Genomic DNA, 24625 nt, shown 5'->3' with positions numbered 1-24625 from the left:
CTTCCTTTTTTTTCTCTCTAGAAATGGACGACATGCCCAAACTCCCACTCTGCACGTTGCAACTCCCACATTCTTTTATCCATTTTCTCTTGTTGACTCTGTTTTCACCCTCTTCTGAGGCATTCCTCCACCCCATCCTCTCTCCCGCTTTGCGAGCTTCCTGTGTCTCCGATCTGAAATATTGGCTCTATTTCTCAGCTTTATCTGCTGAATATTTTCAGCATTTACATGATTTGTTTTATATTTCCTTGACATTCATTTGGTTTGACATGAAATTAAAAAGGTGCGCAACTGTGGGCTCCAGCAAGGGTGTGGTGCTGCAGGAGCTCACAAGAGCACTGTTCCAGCACCTCATGGGGCTGCTCCGGTACCTCCTTGTCACTTTTTTTCCTGAGCTCCTGCACCTAAAAAAATTAACACTGCAGCACTGGGCTCCAGCTATTCACTAGGTTTATGGATGACTTTGGTAGAAAGCTGTGCATTTAATGCCACAAAAGGTAGGGACAATTTAAGCAGTGTGGATTAAAGCAGTCAATTGGAAGATATTCATTAGATTCAATGAATGGCAAAACCATGGCAGGAGGGATAATTTGATTGGATGTCAAGATATTTTGGAGAATGGATAAAGAAGCCTTTTTCCATTAGTTGAAGATAAAGGACAGGGATTGGAATCAGCCTTTGGGGTATGTTCAGGAAACAGTTCCACATGCAGAGGGTAGTAAAGAATTTAACTTTCTTCCAAATAGGCTCCTGTTTTTGATCACATCTTGAAGCAGCCTATTGTCAATGCCTTGTCAATAAGGCTTCCAAGCTCTTTGAACAATTCAACATTCTAATATACATGCTGGGATTTTTTCTTGTTCTGAAGCTCCAAATTCCACGTGTCCTAAATGTTCTAATGTGTAATATCTTATAACTGAGAACTAATGGCTTGAGCTTAATTCATGGTACTTTACAACTACAACATTTTATTTAAGTGTTCCAGAACCTATTATATAGTGAGTATTTAATGTTCCTTTTATTGTCACATAATATTACATTAAGAATGGTATACTTTAACTTTTGTCTGGTGTCTTTTGTCTATAGTATTGCCCCACGGTTCTTACAGTCAGAGAAGAAACAAAAGAGTGATTGAGTGTCGATGGATTTGACTCCAGAGTTCCTGCAGTCTCTGCAGTCGTACTGACTCCTGTTCAATTCATCGGCAACCCAAGCTCCAGATCCAAATCTCCGATATGATCAGGAAGCCTTCAGCGCCCAAGGCCCTTTGGAAGTCCTCTTTGCCCTCAGCACCCTCTCGAATCCCGGCTCGGTTACCTGGTTCCCATGAGCCAGCTTCCAGCAGCCTGCAGACTGTGTGGGTCCATGATCACAAGTTGACAGCAGCCTGTGTAGGTTCCACTGAGCACCCCATTGCTCTGCTGCCATGGTTGGTCACCATCCTGAAGGGTTGTCTCTCATGCTTCTCCTCAACAGGGGAATGTTCTCCCTGTTTCTGGTGCCTTGAGATTGTTTGCCACTCCCCTGGAGTCTACAACCCCTTGTGGCCACTGCTGAGCACAGGCGCCGCCATCTTGGGCGCAGGATTTTACTTACTAACACAGTCAGCATCTTTTACCGGCCATTGGTTTTAGGACCAGATGGTTGAAACCTTTGGACCAAGGCTGTGTTTTCTTTCTCCACTCTCATGGGTCCAGATCAGTGGCAGCACTCAGTGATGTATCTAGGTCAAGCGCTCCCTAGGGCTGCCACTGACATCGCATCCCTGTCAAAAAAACTGCCCAAAAACTGCCAATCACCAACCGTTCCATGGCCGCCCGACATATCCTATCCCTGTAAATTACACACATGTTGCGTTAATGTATTTGAAGTGCAAAACCTCCATAATGATCTCTTCCACCCCGGGGTTACCAGGTTTTTTCACTTTGTTAAAGTGCACAACCTACTGTACTCCAATAATGAGAACAGATCCATGACAAAGAAGCAGCAGGTCTGTGCTGAGTGCAAGTTGAACTTCTACCGGCCAGACAGGCCACCCACCCCTTTGAGTGACTCATTGTCAATTTTAAAGGACCCCTGCCCTCCACTGACTGTGATATGCATTTTCTTAATGAATACTCCCCTTTTCCATTTGCCATCGCCTGCTTGGACATGACTGCTGCCACAGTCATCAAGGCCCTGTGCAGCATCTTCCTTCTGTTTGGCTTCCCCAGTTATATCCACAGTGACCGGGGCAGGGGGGGGGCCTTCCGTTATGAGTGATGAGCTGCGCCAGTACTTTTTGGCCAGAAGATTGCCACAAGCAGGACCACAAGTTACAACTCCCGGAATAACGGGCAAGTGGAGAGGGAGAATGCTATGATTTGGAAGGCAGTCTTGAGGTCTAAGGGCCTCTCATTCTCCCACTGGTAAGAGATTCTCCCAGAGGCACTCCATCCATCAGGTCCCTGCCATGTATGACCACAAATACCACACCACATGAATGTATGTTTTCCTTTCCCAGGAAATCTGCAACTGGGACCACACTACCGATGTGGCTGACATCCTATTCTGGAAGCATGTGAGGAGCCACAAGTCTGGCTCTCTGGTTGAAAGGATCCACCTCCTCCATGCCAACCCCCAATATGTCTTCATGGCACACCCAGATGGACATGAAGACACCATCTCTGTTAGGGACTTGGCTTCCTCAGGGTCTCTGGAAGTCATGGCTATTCCCCCCACACCCCCCTCACCATGGAACTCACACAATGCCTCTATCCCAAGGGAGGTTACATGGGACTCATTGGTGCCCACCCACTAGGAAAACACTGATGAATATGTACAGGTTCCTGAGTTAATCTAGGGCCCTGTTGTGGCACTGCAGCCACAACTGGTGCTATGACCGTCCCAGTGAACACCCAGGCCACCTGAAAGACTGAACTTGTGACTTTGAATTGTAACCTTGAAAGTTCGACTTCACCCCTCTGGACTCTTAAAAACAAGGGGTAAATGTGTTAAACCATTGTTTTTTTTCTTTTTTTTTTAGAAAGTAAGAAACCCAAAATAATAAAATTTTAAAAAGAGAAAAAAAAACCAAAAGCGCTGATTAGGTCAGCACTAACTCCCTTAATTATGAGAAGTTAGTCTCATCACTAGTGGCTCAAGGCCTCGGAAGAAGAAAGCAGAAAAAAGAATCTGCCTCCCCCAGACAGAATATCAAAATTTAATTTCTATCGGTCAATCAAGTATGATATGATTTTTCAAGGTCTCTATTGACTTGATCATTGTCGATTTCGACTTGAACCTCATTTGGCTTTTGTCTTCCTGCTGGAATCCCTCTCTTCGATTTTTCTTGATCCCCTTCCATTTATTGAGATGAATAACGTTGTCTTCCATTCTGCTCATTATTAGACAATGAATTAGCAAACTCCAAAGCTTCAGATTCATTAGAAAAATACTGTGCTTGAAATTGTCCATAAAAAACTTTAAGAACTGCTGGATATTGATATCCCTTCTTCCACAAAACTGACTTTGCTGGATTAAATTCTTCTTTTGACTATTTCATTACTCAAATCTGCATTGAAGAATACTCTGTAATTCCAAATCATTAAGGGGCTTTGTTGTTTCCTGGCTTTTTGAACTGCCATTTTCAAAATAATTTCTCTATCTCGATAACATAAATATTTAAACAAAATAGAGCATGGCAGTTGTCCCGGATACAGATACGGATATGGATTTTTCCTTAGAGCTCTATGTGCTCTATTAAGTTCCAAACCATTTGGAAAATTCTCTGGTCCCAAAATTTCAGGCAGCCAATTTTTAAAAAATTGTACCGGATTTAGTACCCTCAAAATCCTCGGGCAAACCAACGATTTTCACATTATTTCTTCTACTCTTATTTTCCAACCTATCAACTTTCTGCAATAAATATTTCTTCTGAATTTCCCACGCCATAAAAGAATCTTCTATCTTATTAACTGTATCTCTACATTCTTCTACCTCCATATGACATTCCTGAAACTCTTCTTCAAATTTTTGAACTTTAATTTTAATTTTATCAGCAGTTTTATTACACTTTGCCATATCTGTTTTCATTACAGTCATATCTTCTTCAATAGCTCCCAGTTGAGTGGTAAAATCTGCTTTCACTTCAGCAAAATTTGCATCCATTTTTTCACTAATGAATCCATTTTTTCAAAAATCTGTGGATCAAGAGGTTTTGCAGCAACATATTTTACCTTGAATATATTGATATCCTCCTCCTCCTTCTTCTGATTCCTCTCCCTGTGATTGTGGAACAAGATTCTCCTCTTCCATTCCTACCCCCTCTTCTTCTTGTGTAGAAGCTGCCAGTGGTTGAAGTTGAAAATGAACTTTCTGCTTGGCCTCATTTGACCTGCTACCACAGAAGAGTCGGGTCTTCAAGCTCCAACCCGATCACTTCCGCAATGCGCATGCACGAAGTCCCACACATGCGTGTTGATTCTACATTCAGTTCTGTAGTTTTCTTCCGTGCTCCAGCGCCATCTTCTCCAGCTCCCCGAGAAGGTGGTACTGGAGTTTGGATCCTTACCAGTGGAGGCTTTGTAGATCGAGGCTGGAGAGGAAACAGGATCGGAGGCTGAGTCTTCAAGGTAGGCCCAGCTTCTTCCATCACTCTAATTTCAGTTATAGCTATTTTATTTTTGCAGTTTGTGTTCTAGATGTTTTTTGCAGCCATCTTTTAAGACCTTTAGATTATCCAATACTTTTTTAAAAAATGTAAAAGTCAGGTATTAGTTAATTCTACCAGGAGAGGTGTTTTCCACGTCTTCTCCCTATGCCATCATGCCATGCCCCCGTTAAACCATTGTTATGTATAATTGTTTGGTCATACACACCTATTAGCTGATTGTTCCTGTGGCCCCCTCCCCTCAGGCTCCTGTATAAAGGTGGCTGTTCTATGGCCCCACCCTGCAGCTCAGTGCAGGACAACCAAACAGTAGGGATGTGATTAAAAGCCTATTGGTTTCTCTACAATAGTCTTTCGAGTAATTGATGGTGCATTATTCAATTTTTCAACTACTGTTGACTTCATGATAGAAGGAAGGTCCTTGCTCATGAGGCTGAAAATGGTTGGGTCCAAGGGCCATTGCTCTGAGATAGGATATTCTGGGAACGTCCTCCTCCTGTTAGTTATTTAATTGTCCAATGCCATTCACAGCTAGATTTAACAGGAGTGCAGAGTTTTGAGCTGATCTGCTGATTGTGGAATTGCTTATGGAGTGAAAGTCTGCAAATGCTGAGATTGTAGTAAAAACACACAGAAATGCTGGAGAAACTCAGCCGGTCTTGCAGTGTCCATAAGTGGTAAAGATATATTACCAACTTTTCGGGCCTGAGCCCTTCCTGAAGGGATAAACAAAAAAGCAGGCAGCCATATTAATTAAAGACTAGAGAGAATGAGGGAAAATTGCGAGGGGAAGGAGCCAGACCAACAGCCAAAAGGTGTTTATTAGATATGATCAGAGGAAAGGTGAGAATTTATTTTGGCTCTGTGAAATGAGACAGAGAGAAAAGGGAAGTGAGAGAGACAGACAGAACTAGAGGGAAGGAGATGGGGAAGACACCAAAGATAAATGGGACTGCAACAAAGACAGAAAGAGGATCACAGTGGAGAAGAGGTATAAGGAAAGATGTAACAAGCTGGTGATAACTCAAGTTTCTATCTCTAGTTTGAGGCATTACTAGAGGTTGGGATACACAGCATTCTGCTGCAAGCTGCATGATGCAGCTAAAGTCTTGACCTCCATATCCAATATTTCATATTGATCAAACAAAAGCTTCAAAGAGAATGAAAAGAATAAATCATCATTTTTTGATGCTGCAAATGAACTTTTTGCCAGTTTGTGATGACACCTTCTGGAGGCTGGTTGTGGATGACAACAAAAGTTGCAAGATATGACTGACAAAGTATTCTGATATCCGCTTATGTTTCTTTGAAATTCACGTAGATTCAAAGAGCGTTGAAGGAACCTCTCAACACATAGTGATGGTATCAGCTCTGCCAGAGCACTCCAACTCACCCTCCAAATTTCTCCTGCCATGTATTTTTATTTTCCTTAAGAAAGTTGCATACTGTATCTGCTTTCATAAGATTTTCAAGATATGCACTTCTAGATTGTAGCAACCATTCTCCTCCATTTGGCTCTCTTGCCATTTACATTTAATCTGGATTCACTGGTCACAAGCTTCTGCTACTGGAACTACTTCCTTCCTCCTTAACTGTTAAATACTCTTTGCATCCTAAGTTGTGGACTCCATAGGATCGCCAGACCAATGCATGAGAGGTTGGAGAACATCCATCCGCTAGATGACCCAACAGGGAAGATGACCAAGGCAGCAGACCAGCGAGGAGCTCAGTGACTGAAGGACTCACACGGGCCATGAATTACTGGAGACTGAAAGACTCACACAAGCTACAGGCTGCTGGAGATTGAAAGACCCACACAGGCCACGGGTTACTGAAGAATGAAGGATTCACACAAGCCATGGGGTGCTAGAGACTGAAGGACCCTCACAAGCCACAGGCTGCTGGAGACTGAAAGACCAACACAGGCCACGGGCTGCTGGAGACTGAAGGACCCACACAGGCCACGGGTTACTGGAGACTGAAAGACTCACACCAAGGCTGCAGGAGTCTGGATCTGGCTCGTGGGAACCAAGTATCAGAACCAGGATTTATGAAGGTATCAATGATGAGAAGGACTCCTGAAGGGTCGGTTGCTGAGAGCTTCCTGTTTGGATCAGAACTGGGAGCATGGGTTCATCCATGAAATGGACAGAAGGCTGTGTGGTTGGAGAGGTTGGGAGATGGCTGGAGGAAAATCCGCGGACACTCAGTGTCTCTGAAGGGACTCTTTTACTTCTCTTTTTCTTATTGTTGGGGGTGCCAGGCAATGCTAGTAGCACCTCTTTGTGTGGTGTTACAGTAGGCAAAAGTTGACAAATTATATTTATTGTTACATAACAATAAAGGAATCTTAATCTTATCTTTTTAGTACCATTCAGGGCTATAAATTAATTTTAAAAAACTTACCTTTTGAAGATATCTTTATTGAAGTTTGAAATAATACAAAAATTAAGCACACAATTATATATTGAAATACAAATTACAAGAAAAAGAGAAAAAAAACAGCCCTGCTAATACAAGGTTGGGGTATCAAGTGGCGACAACCTGGAAATGGCACAGCATCAAAGCTTCTAACAACCCTAAAACTTTAGATTGTGGTCATGGTCCATAAAAGGGCCCCTTGTCTTTAGGAAATTAGTATTTGAATCTTTAATGGCATATCTAATTTTTTCTAAACTTAGACCATTGTGTGTGTGTGTGAGTAGTTGGAGTATTGTCTTTCCATTTAATCAAAATTGCACATCTGACTATCAATGAAGTAAAAGATAAAATTTGGTTTTGAGTTGAAGTCATTAAAATATCATCATTTTGAAATGATCCAAAAGGGCAAGGTTCCAATTTAACCTTAAGAATCACCAACAATGTTTGAAAAATATATTCCAAAATTTTTTAAACTAGGGCCATTCCAAAACATGTGAATCAAAGAAGCCTCAGCATTCATACATTTGTCACAGAGGATTTATATGAGAATAAAAACAAGATAATTTAACTTTAGACACATACACTCTATGGACCACTTTAAATTGCAATAAGCAATGTCATGTACAAAGAGAGGTCTTATGAATCAAATTACAAATAGAGCCCTAAACCTCATCAGAGAATGAAAGATTCAAATCCTTTCCCCAGTCTCTCTTGATCTTAACTAACGAGGCCATTCTTAAATCAACATATTGTGATTAATAAGAGATATTGAACCTTTATGAGAAAGTTGTAAATAAAAAAGAAAATCAAGAATATTTGCCTCGGGAATTTGAGGAAAGTCATGAATCTGAGATTGAACAAAATGTGTCACTTGTAAAAATCTAAGAAAACTAACTGTGTGTTCAATTTTACCACCAATTGTTCAAAAGAAGCAAAATTATTTTGAATAAAAAGGTCTTGAAATATTTAATGCCCAATCTATGCCAATCATTAAAAGCTGTATCCTGCAACTAAGGTGGAGAAAGGTGATTCGATATAATAGGACTAGCAAAGGAAAAATTCAGAAATCCAAAAAACCTTCCAAATTGTGCCCATATTCTCAAAGTATGTTTAAATATCAGATTATCAGTTACCTTGTATAAAGAGGAAGATGAAAAGGACCCTAAAATTGCCAACAAATAAGTATTCTTTGTAAAATTCAATTCCATTTCTACCCATTAAAGGGCAATCAACCAAAGTATCAAAATGTACCAAAAGAATGAACTTACGAATAATGACCACCCATAATATAATCTAAAACTGAGAAATGCCAATCCGCCATTTCTTTTAGCTTTTTGAAGATTAGCTTTTTTTAAGCATGGGTGTTTCCCCTGCCATATATAGGAAGATATAAACAAGTTAATTCAAAGTAGAAAACCCTATTCATTTGGCAGTCATCCCTGGTATGAAGTGGAATCAGAATCAAAATTTATTGTCATAAACGTGTCACAAAATTTATTGTTTTGTGGTAGCTTACATTTCAAATATTGATATATCTGTAAATCACATAACAAAAATAAATAGTGTTAGAAAATAGGATAAAGTAAGGAAGTGTCTCTGGCTCATTGTCCATTCAGAAATCTGATGGCAGAGAGGAAAAAGCTGTCCTTGTGCCGCTAAGTGTTCATCTTCAGGCTCATGTACCTTTTTCCTGATGGTAACAGGATGAAGAGAGCATGACCTGGGTGGTGGGGGGGTCATTGAGGATAGAGGCCTGCTTACTTAAAACACCATATTAAGTGCAATTGGTTCTTCGGCATAGCCTATTTGTACTGTTACGAGGCCAGAGGACCCCAAAACCTAGCAGCAATCGATATTCACCAAAGCAAATAGTTACTTAAAACAAAGGTTGCTTTTAATTATCTTTAAACACGAAAACAGGATCAAACTTTAACTTATTACTATTAACTTAACTAACCAAACTTAACCCCCTTCTAATTCTAGGCACATGTGTATGTAATGTGACAGAGTATATATAAACATTTTTGGGAGATAAATTGGGAACGGTAAGAGTAGATTACATACCAATACTTTAAGACAGATCTTATTTGAAATACTGGAGACTTCATGTCCACAGTTACTTTACAGAAATTTGAAAAATGCCTATGGAGATTTCACAAAAAGGTGTTAATTGGACTGATGATGAATAAATAGACTATTGTTTTTAAAGTATCAGAGGAGACATAGTGGTTTCTCACACCTTTTTGCAGGAGCTTTAAAGAGTGCTCAGAGACATCACTGATGGGTTCTTGTTTACCTAAAAGCACAGATGAATGAGAAGGCTGGCTCCTATTGTTTACTGGAGAAGGTCATGTGGTTTTGCAAGCAGAGAAACAGGCTGTCTCAGTCTTAGTGTGTGTGTGTGTGTGTGTGTGTGTGTGAAAGAGAGAGAGAGAGACAGACAGAGAGACAGAGAGAGAGAGGGAGAGAGAGAGAGAGAGACAGACAGAGAGAGAGGGAGAGAGAGAGAGACAGACAGACAGACAGAGAGAGAGGGAGAGAGAGAGAGAGAGGGGGAGGGAGAGAGAGAGAGAGACAGAGAGAGAGGGAGAGAGAGAGAGGGAGAGAGAGAAAGAGAGACAGAGAGAGAGAGGGAGAGAGAGAGAGGGAGAGAGAGAGGGACAGAGAGAGAGAGAGAGAGAGAGAGAGAGAGAGAGAGAGAGAGAGAGAGAGCAGTGTCAGATAAGTTAAAGTTTGTTTTTATTTTCATGTTTAAAAATAATTAAAAGCAACTTTTGTTTAAGTAACCATATATCTTCGAGAATATCTATTGCTGCTGGGTTTTGGCGTCCTTTGTGCTCATAACAGTAATGTATATGTAAGTTGAGAAAAGTTATTTGATTCACAGTCCAATCTCACTTCTCATTTTTCCAAGTTCACTGGTTGCAGGCAATTCTTATACTGTGCACAGAAATTAACATTTATGAAGTTCACCAGCCTTTGGTACTTGAAAGGTAAATGGTTACTGGTCAGGAGGTTCTTGTCAGTTTTCAGAGACAGATTTGTTGTTTGTTGGAAACAAACTGACCCCTTTTAATCAGCCATGTCAGTGTCTTGCCAAAGAAACCTGCCCCATCAGGGTTTTCCAGATAATAATTCTCTTTTTTCTTCAAACTTTATTTAAAAGATAGAAAAAAAACATAACATACAGTATAGAAGTAATCAAAAAAAAGATCTTACATTAACATCCACCCCCACCGTCCCACCCCTTCAGTCAGCTCCCTTAAGGGGAACAAAAAAAATTGATTATATAGATAAAAAGAAAATATTATAAATGTTAGTAACATTTCAAAGTATATCTAAATGCATATATTTCAAATATGGAGACCACTTACTAACAAAAGAAGAATAATTATCATGTAAATTATAAGTAATTTTTCCATAATAATACATACTTTCAATTCATTGTGCCAACGTGATATATTAATCTCAGTATCATCTTTCCAAGTACTAGAAACACATTTACGCGCTACTGATAACACCAAACATACAAAAGCAATTTGAATTTTGTCCAATCCTATTCCCCTTAACGAATATAAATTTCCCAACAAAAAACATCGTTGGATCTAACGGTAATATAAAATTATATAATTTTTCCAAAACGACTTTAATTCCTTGCCAAAATGATTGAACTTTAACACAAGTCCAAACGGCATGTAGAAAAGTTCCAATACATGAGCCACATCTAAAACAAGAGTCTGAATTATTTAACCCATTTTCTTTTTAGCTTTTCCAGGGTCAAATGTAATTGATGTAAAAAATTATAATTAACCATTCCATATTTTACATTAGTCAACTTAATTACATTATCCTGACACACATTCGCCCAATCATCATCAGAAAAAATAAATACTAAATCACTCACCCATTTAAGTGTCGATTTCTCCCAATCTGACATATCCATACTATCTTGTAACAAATTATACATAACTGAAATATAACCCTTTTTTGGTACAGAGGAAATCAAAGATTCAAATCTTTTTTTTAAACTTTATTTATTCATTCAAAATAAAGATAATAAGTAACATATATAACAATAAACAAAGCATGAACGTTATATTTTATATATATTAAAAAAAAGAAAGAAAAAAAAGGAAAGAAACCCCCCCCCCTCTTTCAGCCAACTCTCCTAAGGAGAGCCATAAAGAAAAGAGAAAAAAATAAAGAAAAGTAAAGGATACATATTAAAATCTAGTCAATATAAATCAAAATGTAAAAATTCTGAATATAACAACCACCTATTAATTAAAAAAAACTATAGTTATCCGCGAAACATATGTAATTTTTTCCATTATTAAACAATATTTCATCTCATTATGCCAAAAGTCTCAAATTTAATCATTTCAGGTAAAATCATATCTCTACTGAACACATGTTTTACCAAAGATCGAACTTGATAAAAATACGCCTACACTTAATCTGACTGTTTAAACCCCAAACATTAAAAGTAGCAAACTTCAACTTTGACATATCCACTAATATTACTAAAAACTAATAATATCAATATATAAAGACTCAGATCAACGTAAATAGGCTCTCCAATAGGAGAAAAAGAAACCACAAATTAAAGTCTAAATAAAATGAAAATGAAAAAAAGATAAAAAGAAAAAAAAACACCCCCCTAAAAAAAAACTACCAAAAGGTAGTAATCCCTAAACAAAAGTTGGGTGTGGATCACCCACCAATGGCTGATGACTAGTAGAACATAGAGCAAATTTCTCCCTCCCAGCCAAACAAAGAATAACAACAAAATATCATAATGACATTAAAAAAAAGTAAAAATAAAAAAATTCTTCTATTCATCCAAGAGATTCCAGACTCGGCGACTCCATTTCAAGGAAAAGGACTCTTTCCATTCCCATTTCTGCCGTTTCTTCCATTTCCAGAACAACCAGATTTTTCATTAGGAGACAATGGCGGACTACATCTTTGTCCTCTTACATCTGGCAAAGAGTCAGCAAAACTCATTGCTTCACGCTCATTCTCAAAAAACTGAGATTGAAACTCTCCATAAAACACCTTCAACACTGCCGGATAGCGAAAAGTAGACTTATAACCTTTACGTCACAAAACTTCTTTAACTGGATTAAATCGACACCAATGCTGAATAACCTCTTGACTCAAATCAGGATAGAAAAAAACTCTACTATTCTGAATCATTAACGGCGCTTGTCATTGTCTCGCGTTTTGCACTGCTAAACGAAGTATCGTTTCTCTGTCCAAATAATTCAAACATCGAATTATCACGGGTCTCGGTGGTTGACCAGACAGAGGTCTTCTTCTTAAGGCTCTATGAGCTCTTTCCAATACCAGACCTCCAGAGAAAAATTCCTGCCCCAGTATTTGTGGAATCCATTCGGTAAAAAAACGAAGAGGATTTTGTTCTTCCATACCTTCTGGCAAACCAACAATCTTCACATTATTCCTTCTACTTTGATTCTCCAAATAATCTACTTTCCTCTCTAACTCCTTCTCATGTTCTCGCAATTCTTTAACGGATTTTTCCATCTCCAACACTTTTTCTGTATTAGAAGCCACTTGTTGTTGACATTTCAAAAAAGCAGCCTGAAATTGTTTAAAATCCTCACAAGATGTTTCCACACGTATTTTAACTGTATCCAGTTCCAAACTGAGCCTCTGAGACATTTCATTCAGCATAGGCTGAATGATAAGGCTTAGCTGTTTACATTGTAATTCAGAAAAGCTCAGACCTGCTTTCTCTTGCATAGTGGGAGAACCAGGAAACTGCAGCTCCTGTTGCATCCCAACAACAGGCAGTTTAACAGTTTCACTACGGGTCTGGACTCCCAGCGACGGCACCCCGACTTCCTCAGGGGGTCGACACTGGTTTCTCCCCGCAACCCGTTGTTGTTGCAAAAACTCACGGAAGAGATCAAGATATTCAGATTGGAGTAGTTCCTGAGACATTTCAAGCAATGGAGTCATCTTTTTGTGTGCCCCCTCCGTTAAAGTTGGCAGGCTGCCAGAATTAGGATCCACATTGGGGGCACACGCACCTTCCTCCTGAGAATGGGCAATTCCAGTGATGTCCTTCTCCTGGTGAGTAGTAGTCATTTTTTCAGCTCCCACAGGCAATCTCTGTGGTTTAGGCTTGAAAGAAAGCAAACCTGAAGTTGTAGCAGACTGTCTGGGCCCTATATCTTCAACACTCTGAAATGTAGTTTCTTCTGTACTTGAGGTTTAATCTTTTTACCATTAATAGCCATAACAATTCCTTGATACTTTAAACTAAGTTTTAAAAAATTAAACCTGAAAGCAAAGAGTTAAAAATGGGTTCTTAAAAGTCTGGCCAGAGAGGTCGAGATTACACGTCTAGACTCTACCCCATCTTGCCACGCCCCCAAAGATTCAAATCTTGACAAAATAGGTAAAATCATCTCTCTACCATAATTATCTTTTATCAAAGCTCTAAGTTGATAATACGCAAACAAAGAATTTACAAGTATATCTAATCTTTCTCTCAATTGATTAAAAGAAAGAAATTGCCCCTTTACAAAACAATCTTGTATTGTCTTTATAGCTTTAGAATCCCAAATCTTTAAATGATTATTAAACATTGAAAAAGGAATAAGCTGATTATTATACAATGGAGTTAAAATTGATAATTTATCTTTCGACCCTAACACTCTGTTTTTTTTAAAATCCAAATCTTTAACAAATATTTCAATATCGGTATATCATATTGCTGTAACAAAATCAAATTCCAACAAAATATAAATTCATGTATCTCAACCCTAGAAATACACGCAATCTCCACTTTAGCCTAGCTTGGAGGCTGATTTAGATCCATCAATCTACTAACAAACTTCAACTGGACCGCTTCATAATAATTTTTAAAATGTGGTCATTGTAATCCGCCCAATGCATACATCCATGTAAGTCTATGCAATGCCACTCGAGCTAATTTACCTTTCCATAAAAACTCTTGCACTGCTTTATTCAAATCTTGAAAAAAAGCCCTTAGAAAGTAAACAAGGTAATGACTGAAATAAATATTGAATTCGAGGAAAAAATATTCATTTTAATACAATTAACCTGACCAATTAAAGTTAATGGAAGACCTTTCCACAATCAAATCTGCTTTAATCCATCTTAATATAGATACATAATTTAATTGATATGATTGATAATTAGTATCCATAAACACACCTAACTATTTAATTTTACTTGTCCACCTTAATTTTGTAATAGTTTTAAATTCAGAATAATCTTCCACTCCAACTGGTAAAATTTCACTTTTATCCCAATTAACTTAATATCCCGATAATTCTCCAAATTTCAACAAACACTCTTGCAATTGTTTCAACGACCATGCCGGTTCTGTCAAATATACCAACACATCGTCCACAAATAAGTTAATTTTATATTCTTCATTCTTAACCCTCATCCCTCTTATTTATTCATTTTGTCTAATAGCCTGAGCTAACGGTTCAATAACCAATGCAAATAAGGCTGGTGACAATGGGCAGCCCTGTCGAGTTGAACGAGTCAATTTAAATGGTGAAGAAATCTGTCCATTTGTCACCACCCTAGCAATTGAGTTTGTATATAAAGCCTTAACCCAACCAATAAAAATGGGCTGAATTTAAATTTCTCTAACACTTTAAATAAAAAAATCCCACTCAACCCTATCAAAAGCTTTTTCTGCATCTAATGCAACCACCATAGATTAGGTTGCTTTCGATATGCGTTGACCAAAGTAATTAATCGAAATATATTGTCTGATGCATTTCTATTCTTAATAAAACCTGTTTGATCAATATGTACCTATTTGGGCATGTATATTAGTTAATACTTTTGCTATAATTTTATAATCTACATTTAATAAAGAAATAGGTCTATATGAAGACACTTTTAAAAGATCTCTATCTTTTTTTTGAAATGACAGTTATTAAAGCACTTGAACATGATTCTGGTAACTTCTAATCTTCAGTAACTTGATTCAACACTTCTCCAAATACATTAGAAAAATCATCATAAAATAGTTTATAAAATTCCACAGGGAATCCATCATCCACTGGGGACTTTCCATTAGGCATTTCCTGAATAGCTTCCTTAATTTCAAAATCCGTAAATGAAGATTCCAATTCCTGAACATCATTTCCATCTAATACTGGTAACTTTAATTTAGATAAATAAGAATCAATAGAACCATTATCCTGTTTCCCCCTCAGAAGTTATATAATTTTAGATAAAATAAATAAAACTGGTCATTAATTTCCTGAGGTTTATAAGTAACTTTTGAATTCTTCTTAACAGCATTAATAGTCCGAGATATCTGTTCAGCTTTCATTTGGCAAGCAAGTACCTTATGAGCTCTTTCCCCAACTCATAAGTTTGTAAAGTATTATAATGTAATTTCAACCTCGCTAATGCAACTTTTTATTCTTCTGTTACACCTTTCTGAAAATCTTTCTCTAACTGAGCAATCTTATTTTCTAACTAAACTTTCTGCAATATATTGTTTATTAACTTGTGTATAATAACTAATATGGTGAAGTCAGCCTGAAGAAAACTGAGGTCCTCCATCAGCCAGCTCTCCACCATGACTACCAGCCCCACCACATCTCCATCGGGCACACAAAACTCAAAACGGTCAACCAGTTTACCTATCTCGGCTGCACCATTTCATCGGATGCAAGGATCGACAACGAGATAGACAACAGACTCGCCAAGGCAAATAGCGCCTTTGGAAGACTACACAAAAGAGACTGGAAAAACAACCAACAGAAAAACCTCACAAAGATTAGCGTATACAGAGCCGTTGTCATACCCACACTCCTGTTCGGCTGCAAATCATGGGTCCTTTACCGGCATCACCTATGGCTCCTGGAACGCTTCCACCAGCGTTGTCTCCGCTCCATCCTCAACATTCATTGGAGCGACTTCATCTCCAACATCGAAGTACTCGAGATGGCAGAGGCCGACAGCATCGAATCCACGCTGCTGAAGATCAAACTGCGCTGGGTAGGTCACGTCTCCAGAATGGAAGACCATCGCCTTCCCAAGATCATGTTATATGGCGAGCTCTCCATTGGCAACCGAGACAGAGGTGCACCAAAGAAGAGGTACAATGACTGCCTAAAGAAAGCTCTTGGTGCCTGCCACATTGACCACTGCCAGTGGGCTGATATCGCCTCAAACCGTGCATCTTGGTGCCTCACAGTTCGGCGGGCAGCAACCTCCTTTGAAGAAGACCGCAGAGCCCACCTCACTGTCAAAAGACAAAGGAGGAAAAACCCTACACCCAACCCCAACCAACCAATTTTCCCTTGCAACCACTGCAACCATGTCTGCCTGTCCCGCATCGGACTTGTCAGCCACAAACGAGCCTGCAGCTGACATGGACATTTACCCCCTCCATAAATCTTCATCCGCGAAGCCAAGCCAAAGAAAAAGAAAGAAAAACTAATAATCTGCCCTCTCAAATAAGCTTTTAAAGCATCCCATATTACAAAATGACTATCCACAGAATTAACATTCTTGGTCAAAAATAAAGAGATATGCTCTTTAACAAAAGTAACAAACTCTGTTTTTTTCAATAACATTGCATTAAACCTCCATCTAAATGACGGACATACAACCTCCGAACTTTCATAAGAAAAAAGTAATAATGAATAATCTGATATAACTCTACTTTTATATTCAGCTCGTAATAAATAAATCAATTCTAGAAAACGAATCATGTCATGAAGAATAAAAAGAGAAATCTTTCCTATACGATTAACTTTTCTCCGAATATCCACCAAATTTAAATCTTTCATTAACGCATTAATTTGTGTTGCCATCTTTGATTACCTTATACTTTTTGGATTTCTGTCCAATAAAGAGTCCAGAACACAATTAAAATCACCACCAACTAAGACATTTTCATTAGCTTGAGTTAACAGTAAAAAAGCTTCTGAAATAAACCATTCATCATCTATATTAGGGGCATAAAGATTCAGAAAAGTCCAAGATTCAGCAAAAATTTTACAGTTCATTCTTAATACTCTGCCTGCATACCCCTCTGAAGATTCCAATTCAAATGGTAAATTTTTATGAATCAAAATTGCTATTCCTCTTGCCTTAGAATTAAAAGAAGAAGAAAAAACATGACCAACCCAATCACTTTTCAATTTCAAATGTTCTTTTTCAGTCAAATGTGTTTCTTGTAAAAAAGCAATATCAATTTTCATTTTTTAATATAAGTCAATATTCTTTTTCTCTTAATTGGATTATTTAATCCCTGAACATTAAAAGTTGCAAAATTCAATTTAGACATCTTTTTTAACTATTAATATATTTACACACTATAAAATAATGCTCCCCTCTATAATTCTTCAAAAAAAACACTAAAAAAAAATAAATACAGAAAAACACCAAAACAACCCACCAAAGGTACTAATACGCTAAAAATCTGGGTGTGGTAAACCCACTAGCGGCAGATGACTATCAATGTTTTCAGTGTCATCCACCCCCCCCCCCCCCAGCCAGATACATATTTTTTATTTAATTAAACACAATAAAATATAGTCCATATATTCAGCCCAATGATTCCATGCTCAACGACTGCTCCGGATCTTCAACATTTCCATTTCCATTTCCATTTTCCCTCCTCTTAGGAAACAATGGAGGAGAATGGCCCATTTATTCACAATTCCAGCAAAGAATTAACAAAAACCAAAGCATCATGATCATTCTCAAAGAATTGAGATTGAAAATTTCCATAAAAAACCTTCAAAATTGCAGCATAACAAAAAGCATACTTATAGCCTTTTCGCCACAAAATATCTTTGGCCATATTAAATTCTTGTCATCTTCTAATAATTTCTTGGCTCAAATTGGCATAAAAAAACACTGTTATTTTGAACCATTAATGGAGACTGATTCTCCTATGCTTTTTGTACCACCATATATAGAATCATTTCTCTATCTTGGTATTTTAAACAACGAACCAAGACTGCTCTCGGTGTTTGTCCTGGAAATGGTTTTCTTCTCAGAGCCCTATGAGCCTGATCCAATTCAAAGCCTTCAGGAAAAAAACTCTTTACCCAACACCTCTGGGATCCAATGCTTAAAAACATTTATAGGATCGGAGCCCTCAATGTCTTCTGGAAGACCAACTATTTTCACATTATTCCTTCGGCTTTGATTTTCCAACGAATCAACCTTCTTCAATAAATCTCTTTTTTGAATCCCCCAATCTATAAAAAACCTTCCATTTTTTCTCTATTACGTTCCACCTGATTTTGACACTCAGAAAAGGCTGTTTCAATTTTCTTAAAATTATCTTGTAGAGTATCAACTGATTTTATGCATCTATTAATATCACTCTTAACTACAGTCATTTCCTGTTTCATAGTTGACATTTCATCACACAGGGTATTCATTTTTATTTTCATCTCCATAAATCCTTGATTCACCTGTGTTGATATTTGTTTTGACATATTGTGCATTTGACAAGCAATCCCTTCCAAAACAGTAAACACTGAATCCATTCCAGATTCCACCTCCACTTTTTGAGGTCTACCTCCTTTAACTACAGGCTCCCCCTCCTGGACAAATTCCAATAAGGCAAGTTCCTCTTCTTCCTCAGTCATCGTAGATCCTTTAGCTGAATGGCTGTGGGTCTGGATACCTACTGCCAGCACCCCGACCCCTTTGTTATGTTGGCGTTTGGGCTCCCCACAGCCCATATTTTATCCAGCAATTCTCGGACCCGGGATGCCCCATGCAAGCCAGGCAAAGCCACCGGATATGCAGGAGCGTCCTCCAATGCTACACTGCATGCCCCCGGGGCGCCTAATGAGGTTCCAGGTTCCCTTGTCGGCCATGCTGCCCGCGTGTATGGCTTCATGTGAATGCGGGTCAGCAACGGCTGAGCTCACCAAAGTGTTGGCGCCATCTTGCAAAGGCAGGATCAGTGCCGAGGTCAAACACGAATGGGCTGGAGTCTTCTGAGGCTTGGAGACTCCCAATGACGATTTCTTGGATTCAGCTATGGCCTCAATTCTTCCACACTTTTGTATGGTAATTTTTTCTGAAGTTGAGGTTTAATTTTTTTCACATTAGATGCCATCATAAATCACTGTTTTTTAAACAACTGTAAACCGCAGAGCCCACCTCACTGACAAAAGACAAAGGAGGAAAAACCCAACTCCCAATTTTCCCTTGCAACCGCTGCAACCATGCCTGCCTGTCCCGCATCGGACTTGTCAGTCACCAACGAGCCTGCAGCAGACGTGGACATACCCCTCCATAAATCTTTGTCCGCGAAGCCAAGCCAAAGAAATATTATTTTTAACCACTTTTATACTTTTTAAAAACCAGGTATTTAGTAATCCAGCTGGGGAAAGGTGGAATACACGTCCTCCTTCTACGCCATCTTGCCACGCCCCTCTTTATTTCAGGTCAGGACAGAGTTCCTTTTTGTTTCTCTAATTTCAAGTGAAACATTAGGCAGCCAGTCCTCTCCTCTTGTATGGACCACCAGGGCTTTGACCAGGCTGAACTAAGCACTCACAACCCATCTTCAAATGGGGTTTTTCCACAAGCTTGCCAGCTTGTCCTGTTCCAGTCACAGCTGCTGCTGCTGAACTGTAAAAACAGCAGAACTGAATTCTCTCTCTCTCTCTTTCTCCGAGTCTGTTTGACTCTCTCTCTGCTTGCAAAAAAACACATGACCCTCTTAGAACATCAAACTGCAGTCAGACAGACTGCGGCTCTGAGTTCTTTCATCTGTTGCTTTTCAAAACAACAATCCATTAGTGAAGTCCCTTGGACACTTCCCAAAGTTTTTGCAAAGACTTCTGGAGCCAGCCTGTCTAGCTTAAGCAGAGCTCCGGTATTTTAAATGAGATCTGTTTTGAAAATTTTGTATGTGACCGACACTAAAAAAAAACCTGCCACACTATATCTCCAAATCATAACTAGCTACAATATAAAACACAACATACTCTGTGTCACACCAGTCTAAAGATTTGGGGTCCCTGATGAAACAAGCGAACGCTGTCACTGATTGGAAACAGATTACACCCAAGGTATGGAAATCTGGAAACAAGATCTATATCATTGTAATAGAAAACACGGACATGATAGGGGCATTGAAAATTGTCAAAATAACTCCTCAGCAAACACGTCAGTAGTAAGAAAAGTGGAACAACAAAGAGGCAACCAGATGGATGAACTGACAAAAGACAAAGGAGGAAAAACCCAACACCCAACCCCAGTGGTCACAGCATGATACAGATATAGGAGAGTAAAATCAGCAAGTCTAGTAGAAATAGAGTTAAAGCAGAGAGCAGTTCCACTTAAGAGACCACAGTATCCCCTAAAACCAGAAGCAGAAGAAGGCATAGCACCAACAATACATGGTTTGCTGGAAGCAGGAGTCCTTAAAGAAACCAAGAGTCCTTGCAACACTCCACCCTTGCTTGTTTTAAAGGCAGATAAAACCAAATGGAGATTGATGCATGATTTAAGAGTGGTTAATGAGGATGTGAGAGACTGGCCAGCGGTGGTTCCAAATCCACACTGCTGACTAATGTCCCAGCTGAAGCATCATACTTTTCAGTGAGAAAGAGGAAGGGATGGCAGAAGAGGAACAGAAGGATCTGACAAGGCTTGATTAAGTAGTAAGTGAGGTTTTCGGAACCACCAATAGCTCTGAAAGCTGGAGATGGGCCTGTGGAAGACAATCCTTCTCCTGCTAATGGGGGCGAGGGTGGTTTGGGGACAACCAATGACCTACCCAAGATGAAAACACACCTCCCTACCCATGTGCGGATTTGGAAACCATCAACTTGGCAGACTTAGCCTGGTAATACATCACAAAAATCTATTTATTCCACCATATCAGTCCCATTAACACCTATTTGTGAAGTCTCCATAGGCATTTTTCAAAGTTTCTGTAAAGTAACTGTGGCCATGATGTCTTCAGTAATTTCAAATAAGATATGTTTTAAAGTGTTTCTATGTAGTCTACTCTTACCTTTTCCAATTTATCTCCCAAAAAATATTTCTATATACTGTCACATTACAAACACATGTGCTTAGAATTAGAAGGAGGTTAAGTTAGGTTAGTTAAGTTAATAGTAATATGTTAAAGTTTGATCCTGTTTTCATGTTTAAAGATAATTAAAAGCAACTTTTGTCTTGGCTCGGACTCTTGACCAACAGGTCAGTCTTAGGGCCCCTCACATATCTCCAGAGCAGGACTAGGCCTGGCGTGCCAACCAGGAGGGTACTGAGGGCCCATTCGCCGACTTCCTGGGGAAGGCAAACATGCGATCATGCAGGTGTTGGGTGCTACCAGTTGCCCCAATAATTGCAGAGACAAAGACTGAGGGGAACGATAGGCTTTATTACATACAAGACAGCTGGCCTTGGTCCAAGCTAGGGAAATGAGGGGAAGAAGAGGAGACTCGACCTTTATTGCCTGGATCACAGGTGAGGAGTCTAGGAGAGGATGTCATCTGGAAGGCAGGCCAGCCTGTGCCTGTAGTACATACAACCATATCATTACGTTCACCCCCTCTTTTTGAAATAGAGTCCACCGGGAATTATCACGAGAAGAAGTGGGGGGGGAAGGAGAAAAAAACGGAAGGCGGACGCTCCTCAGACTAGAGGTTCAGTCACACAGGTGTCTTCCTCCTTCTGCCAGACCACCAAGGGGGCGGCGTGTTCGTGCATTTTTCCTCAAGAGAGGAGGCCTTCACGGGAGATGCCAAGGCGGGAACCGTTGGGGTCGGGGTGCTGGTGGGGGACTCCCAGGAGAATGGGTGATCCGCTGCCTCGCGGAGGGTAGACTCCTGCAAGTCCAGAGGAGAGACAGGTGGCTCGGACTCCAGGATTGTGCTCCTGTGCAGTGTCATCAGATCCATAGTCTGGTCGGTGGCAGGCAGGGCCGTTTTGGGGTCTCTGGCCCTCGCCAGGTCTCGGATCAGTACAGTGTCCTCGTGGCCATCAGGATATCTCACGAATGCCTATTGGGGGTTGGCATGAATGAGGTGCATCGCTTCCACCAGTGGGTCCGTCATATGGCCACTGATGTGCTTCCGTAGCAGGACCGGCCCTGGGGTTGCCAACCAAGGAGGGATGGATGAACCATTCGCCGATCTCCTAGGGAAAGGAAAGAGGTGTTCATGCGGGGTAGTGTTAGTAGTGGTGCATAGCAACAATTGGATGGTGTGACATCCTGCCAGTGGGACACTGGCATATTCCTAGACCTGAGAGCCATGAGCACCGCCTTCCAAACGGTGGTCTTCTCCCTTTCCACCTGGCCATTATCCCTGGGGATATAGCTGCTGGTCCTGCTGGTGGCTATGCCTCTAAAAGCAATGTTGCAACTCTTCACTCATGAACGAGGACACCCGGTTGCTTTAAATATAGTCAAAGTACCCAAACAGGGTGAAGATGCTGCGCAGCGCCTTGATAACCGTCGTCAAGGTCACATTAGGGCAGGAATTGCAAAGGGGAACCTGGAGAATTCGTCCACCACCATCAGGAAGTAGACATTCCTATTTGAGGTTGGGAGGGCCCCTTGAAATCGACACTGAGTCATTCAAAGTGGTATTTGGCCTTAATGAGATGTGCCTTTTCTGGCCAGTAGAACTGTGGCTTACATTCGGCGCAGATCTGGCAGCGTCTGGTCATGGACCGGACGTCCTCTACGGAGTATGGGAGGTTCTGAGTCTTGAAGAAGTAGTACAGCCTCGTGACTCCGGGGTAGCACAAATTGTTGTGAAGGACCTTGGAGACAGTCAAGATGCGCACTGGTGCACGTCCCCCGGGATAAGGCATCTGGGGGATCGTTGAGTTTACCCGACCGATACAAGATATTGTAATTATAGGTCGATAGCTCGATCCTACACCTAAGAATCTTGTCATTTTTGATTTTACCCTGTTGTTTCGCATTGAACGTGAAGGCCACTGCCCTCTGGTCTGTCAGCAGGGTAAACCTTTTACTGGCCAGGTAATGTCGCCGGTGGCACACTGCCTCAATGATCGCTTGTGCCTCCTTCTCGATGGAGGAGTGCCGTACTTCAGGACCGTGCAAGGTGCAGGAAAAAAACGCTACCAGCCTGCCTGCCTGGTTAAGTGTGGCGGCCAATGCGAAGTCAGAGGCATTGCTCTCCACCTGGAAGGGGATGGATTCATCCATGGCATGCATCATGGCCTTTGCAATGTCTCCTCAGATCTGGTGAAATGCAGCCTGGGCTTCCGCCGATAATGGGAAGGTTGTGGACTTAATCAGGGGGTGGGCTTTATCAGCGTAGTTGGGCACCCCTTGTGCGTAGTAGGAAAAACAGCCCCAGGCACCTCTTCAGCGCCTTCAGGGTGTTTGGGACTGGGAGCTCCATGAGGGGTCGCATGCAGTCAGGGCCCGGAGCAATGACACCATGTGCCATGACACATCTGAGGAGAGCCAGGCGATCTGCATTAATCACACTTGTCCTTGTTGTATGTCAAGTTGAGGGACTTGGCCACACGCAAGAACTTGGCGAGGTTAGCGTCGTTGTCCTGCTGGTCGTGGCTGCAGATGGTGACATTGTCGAGATATGGGAACGTTGCCATCAGCTTGTGCTCCTCCACCATCCGGTCCATCACCCTCTGAAAAGCAGAGACGCCGTTAGTCACACCGAAAGGCACCCACAGGAAATGGAATAGCTTGCCGTCAGCCTTGAATCCCAAATAGATTCGATTGCTCAGACGGAGGGGGAGTTGATGGTAAGCCGACTTGAAGTCAATGGTTGAAAAAACTCTATATTGCACAACCTTGTTGACTAATTCGGCTATCCGGGGTAGATGGTATGTGTCCAACTGGGTGAAGCGGTTGATGGTTTGACTATAGTCAATCACCATCTGGGGCTTGCCTGCCCCTCTGACCACAAGGACCTGCGCCCTCCAGGGGCTGGAGTTAGGGGCTATGATCTCCTCTGCCAGAAGTCGATGAACCTCAGCCTGGATGAAATCCGTATCCTCAGTGCTATAGCACCTACTCTTGGTGGCAATCGGTTTACAGTCCGGGGTGAAGTTCGCAAATAATGACGGAGGGGCCACCCGCAGGTTGGTGAGACTGCAGGAAGGTGCCAGAGACTGGGTGCTCAGTTGGGGAGTGGGGTCCGAGAGCTGGGGGTTGTGAACGGTAAGCGGCGGTTGGAGGCTCCGAACGCCATTGTTACACTCCTGAACTGACTCTGGAAGTCGAGGCCCAGGAAGATTGGCACACAGAGCTTGGGGCATCATCAACAATACAAAATCATTGTAACATTCCCCCCACCCCACCCTCCCCCCCCCCCCCCCGCCACTGTTGGAGATGCTACACAGTACCCCCGGATACAAGTTTGTTGGTCCTTCGTCGTCATCGATACTGATCTGGTCATCAGCCTGACGGGAAGGGAAAGTCTGCAGACCACGTCGGTGTGGATAAAGCTTTCCGTGCTGCCACTGTCAAAGAGGCAGCTTGTCTTGTCTCCATTCACCTCGATCTGCATCATGGAGTTCGTGCTC

At 40.8% G+C, this 24625-nt stretch overlaps 1 protein-coding gene across 1 annotated transcript in view; it reads left to right on the top strand.

The window, feature by feature from the left end:
- Positions 1-929: 929 nt before the first annotated feature.
- gm2a (ganglioside GM2 activator) overlaps positions 930-24625 on the top strand; it is a 47920-nt gene continuing 24224 nt past the window's right edge. The window contains exon 1 of the mRNA XM_069934089.1: positions 930-998. Coding sequence (XP_069790190.1) covers positions 945-998 — 54 coding nt within the window. The 5' untranslated portion in view covers positions 930-944. The remainder of the gene's footprint in view (positions 999-24625) is intronic.

Source organism: Narcine bancroftii, chromosome 1 (genome assembly GCF_036971445.1).
Source record: "Narcine bancroftii isolate sNarBan1 chromosome 1, sNarBan1.hap1, whole genome shotgun sequence".
Classification (NCBI taxonomy): Eukaryota; Metazoa; Chordata; class Chondrichthyes; order Torpediniformes; family Narcinidae; genus Narcine; species Narcine bancroftii.
This window is presented reverse-complemented; position numbering and strand designations above follow the sequence as displayed.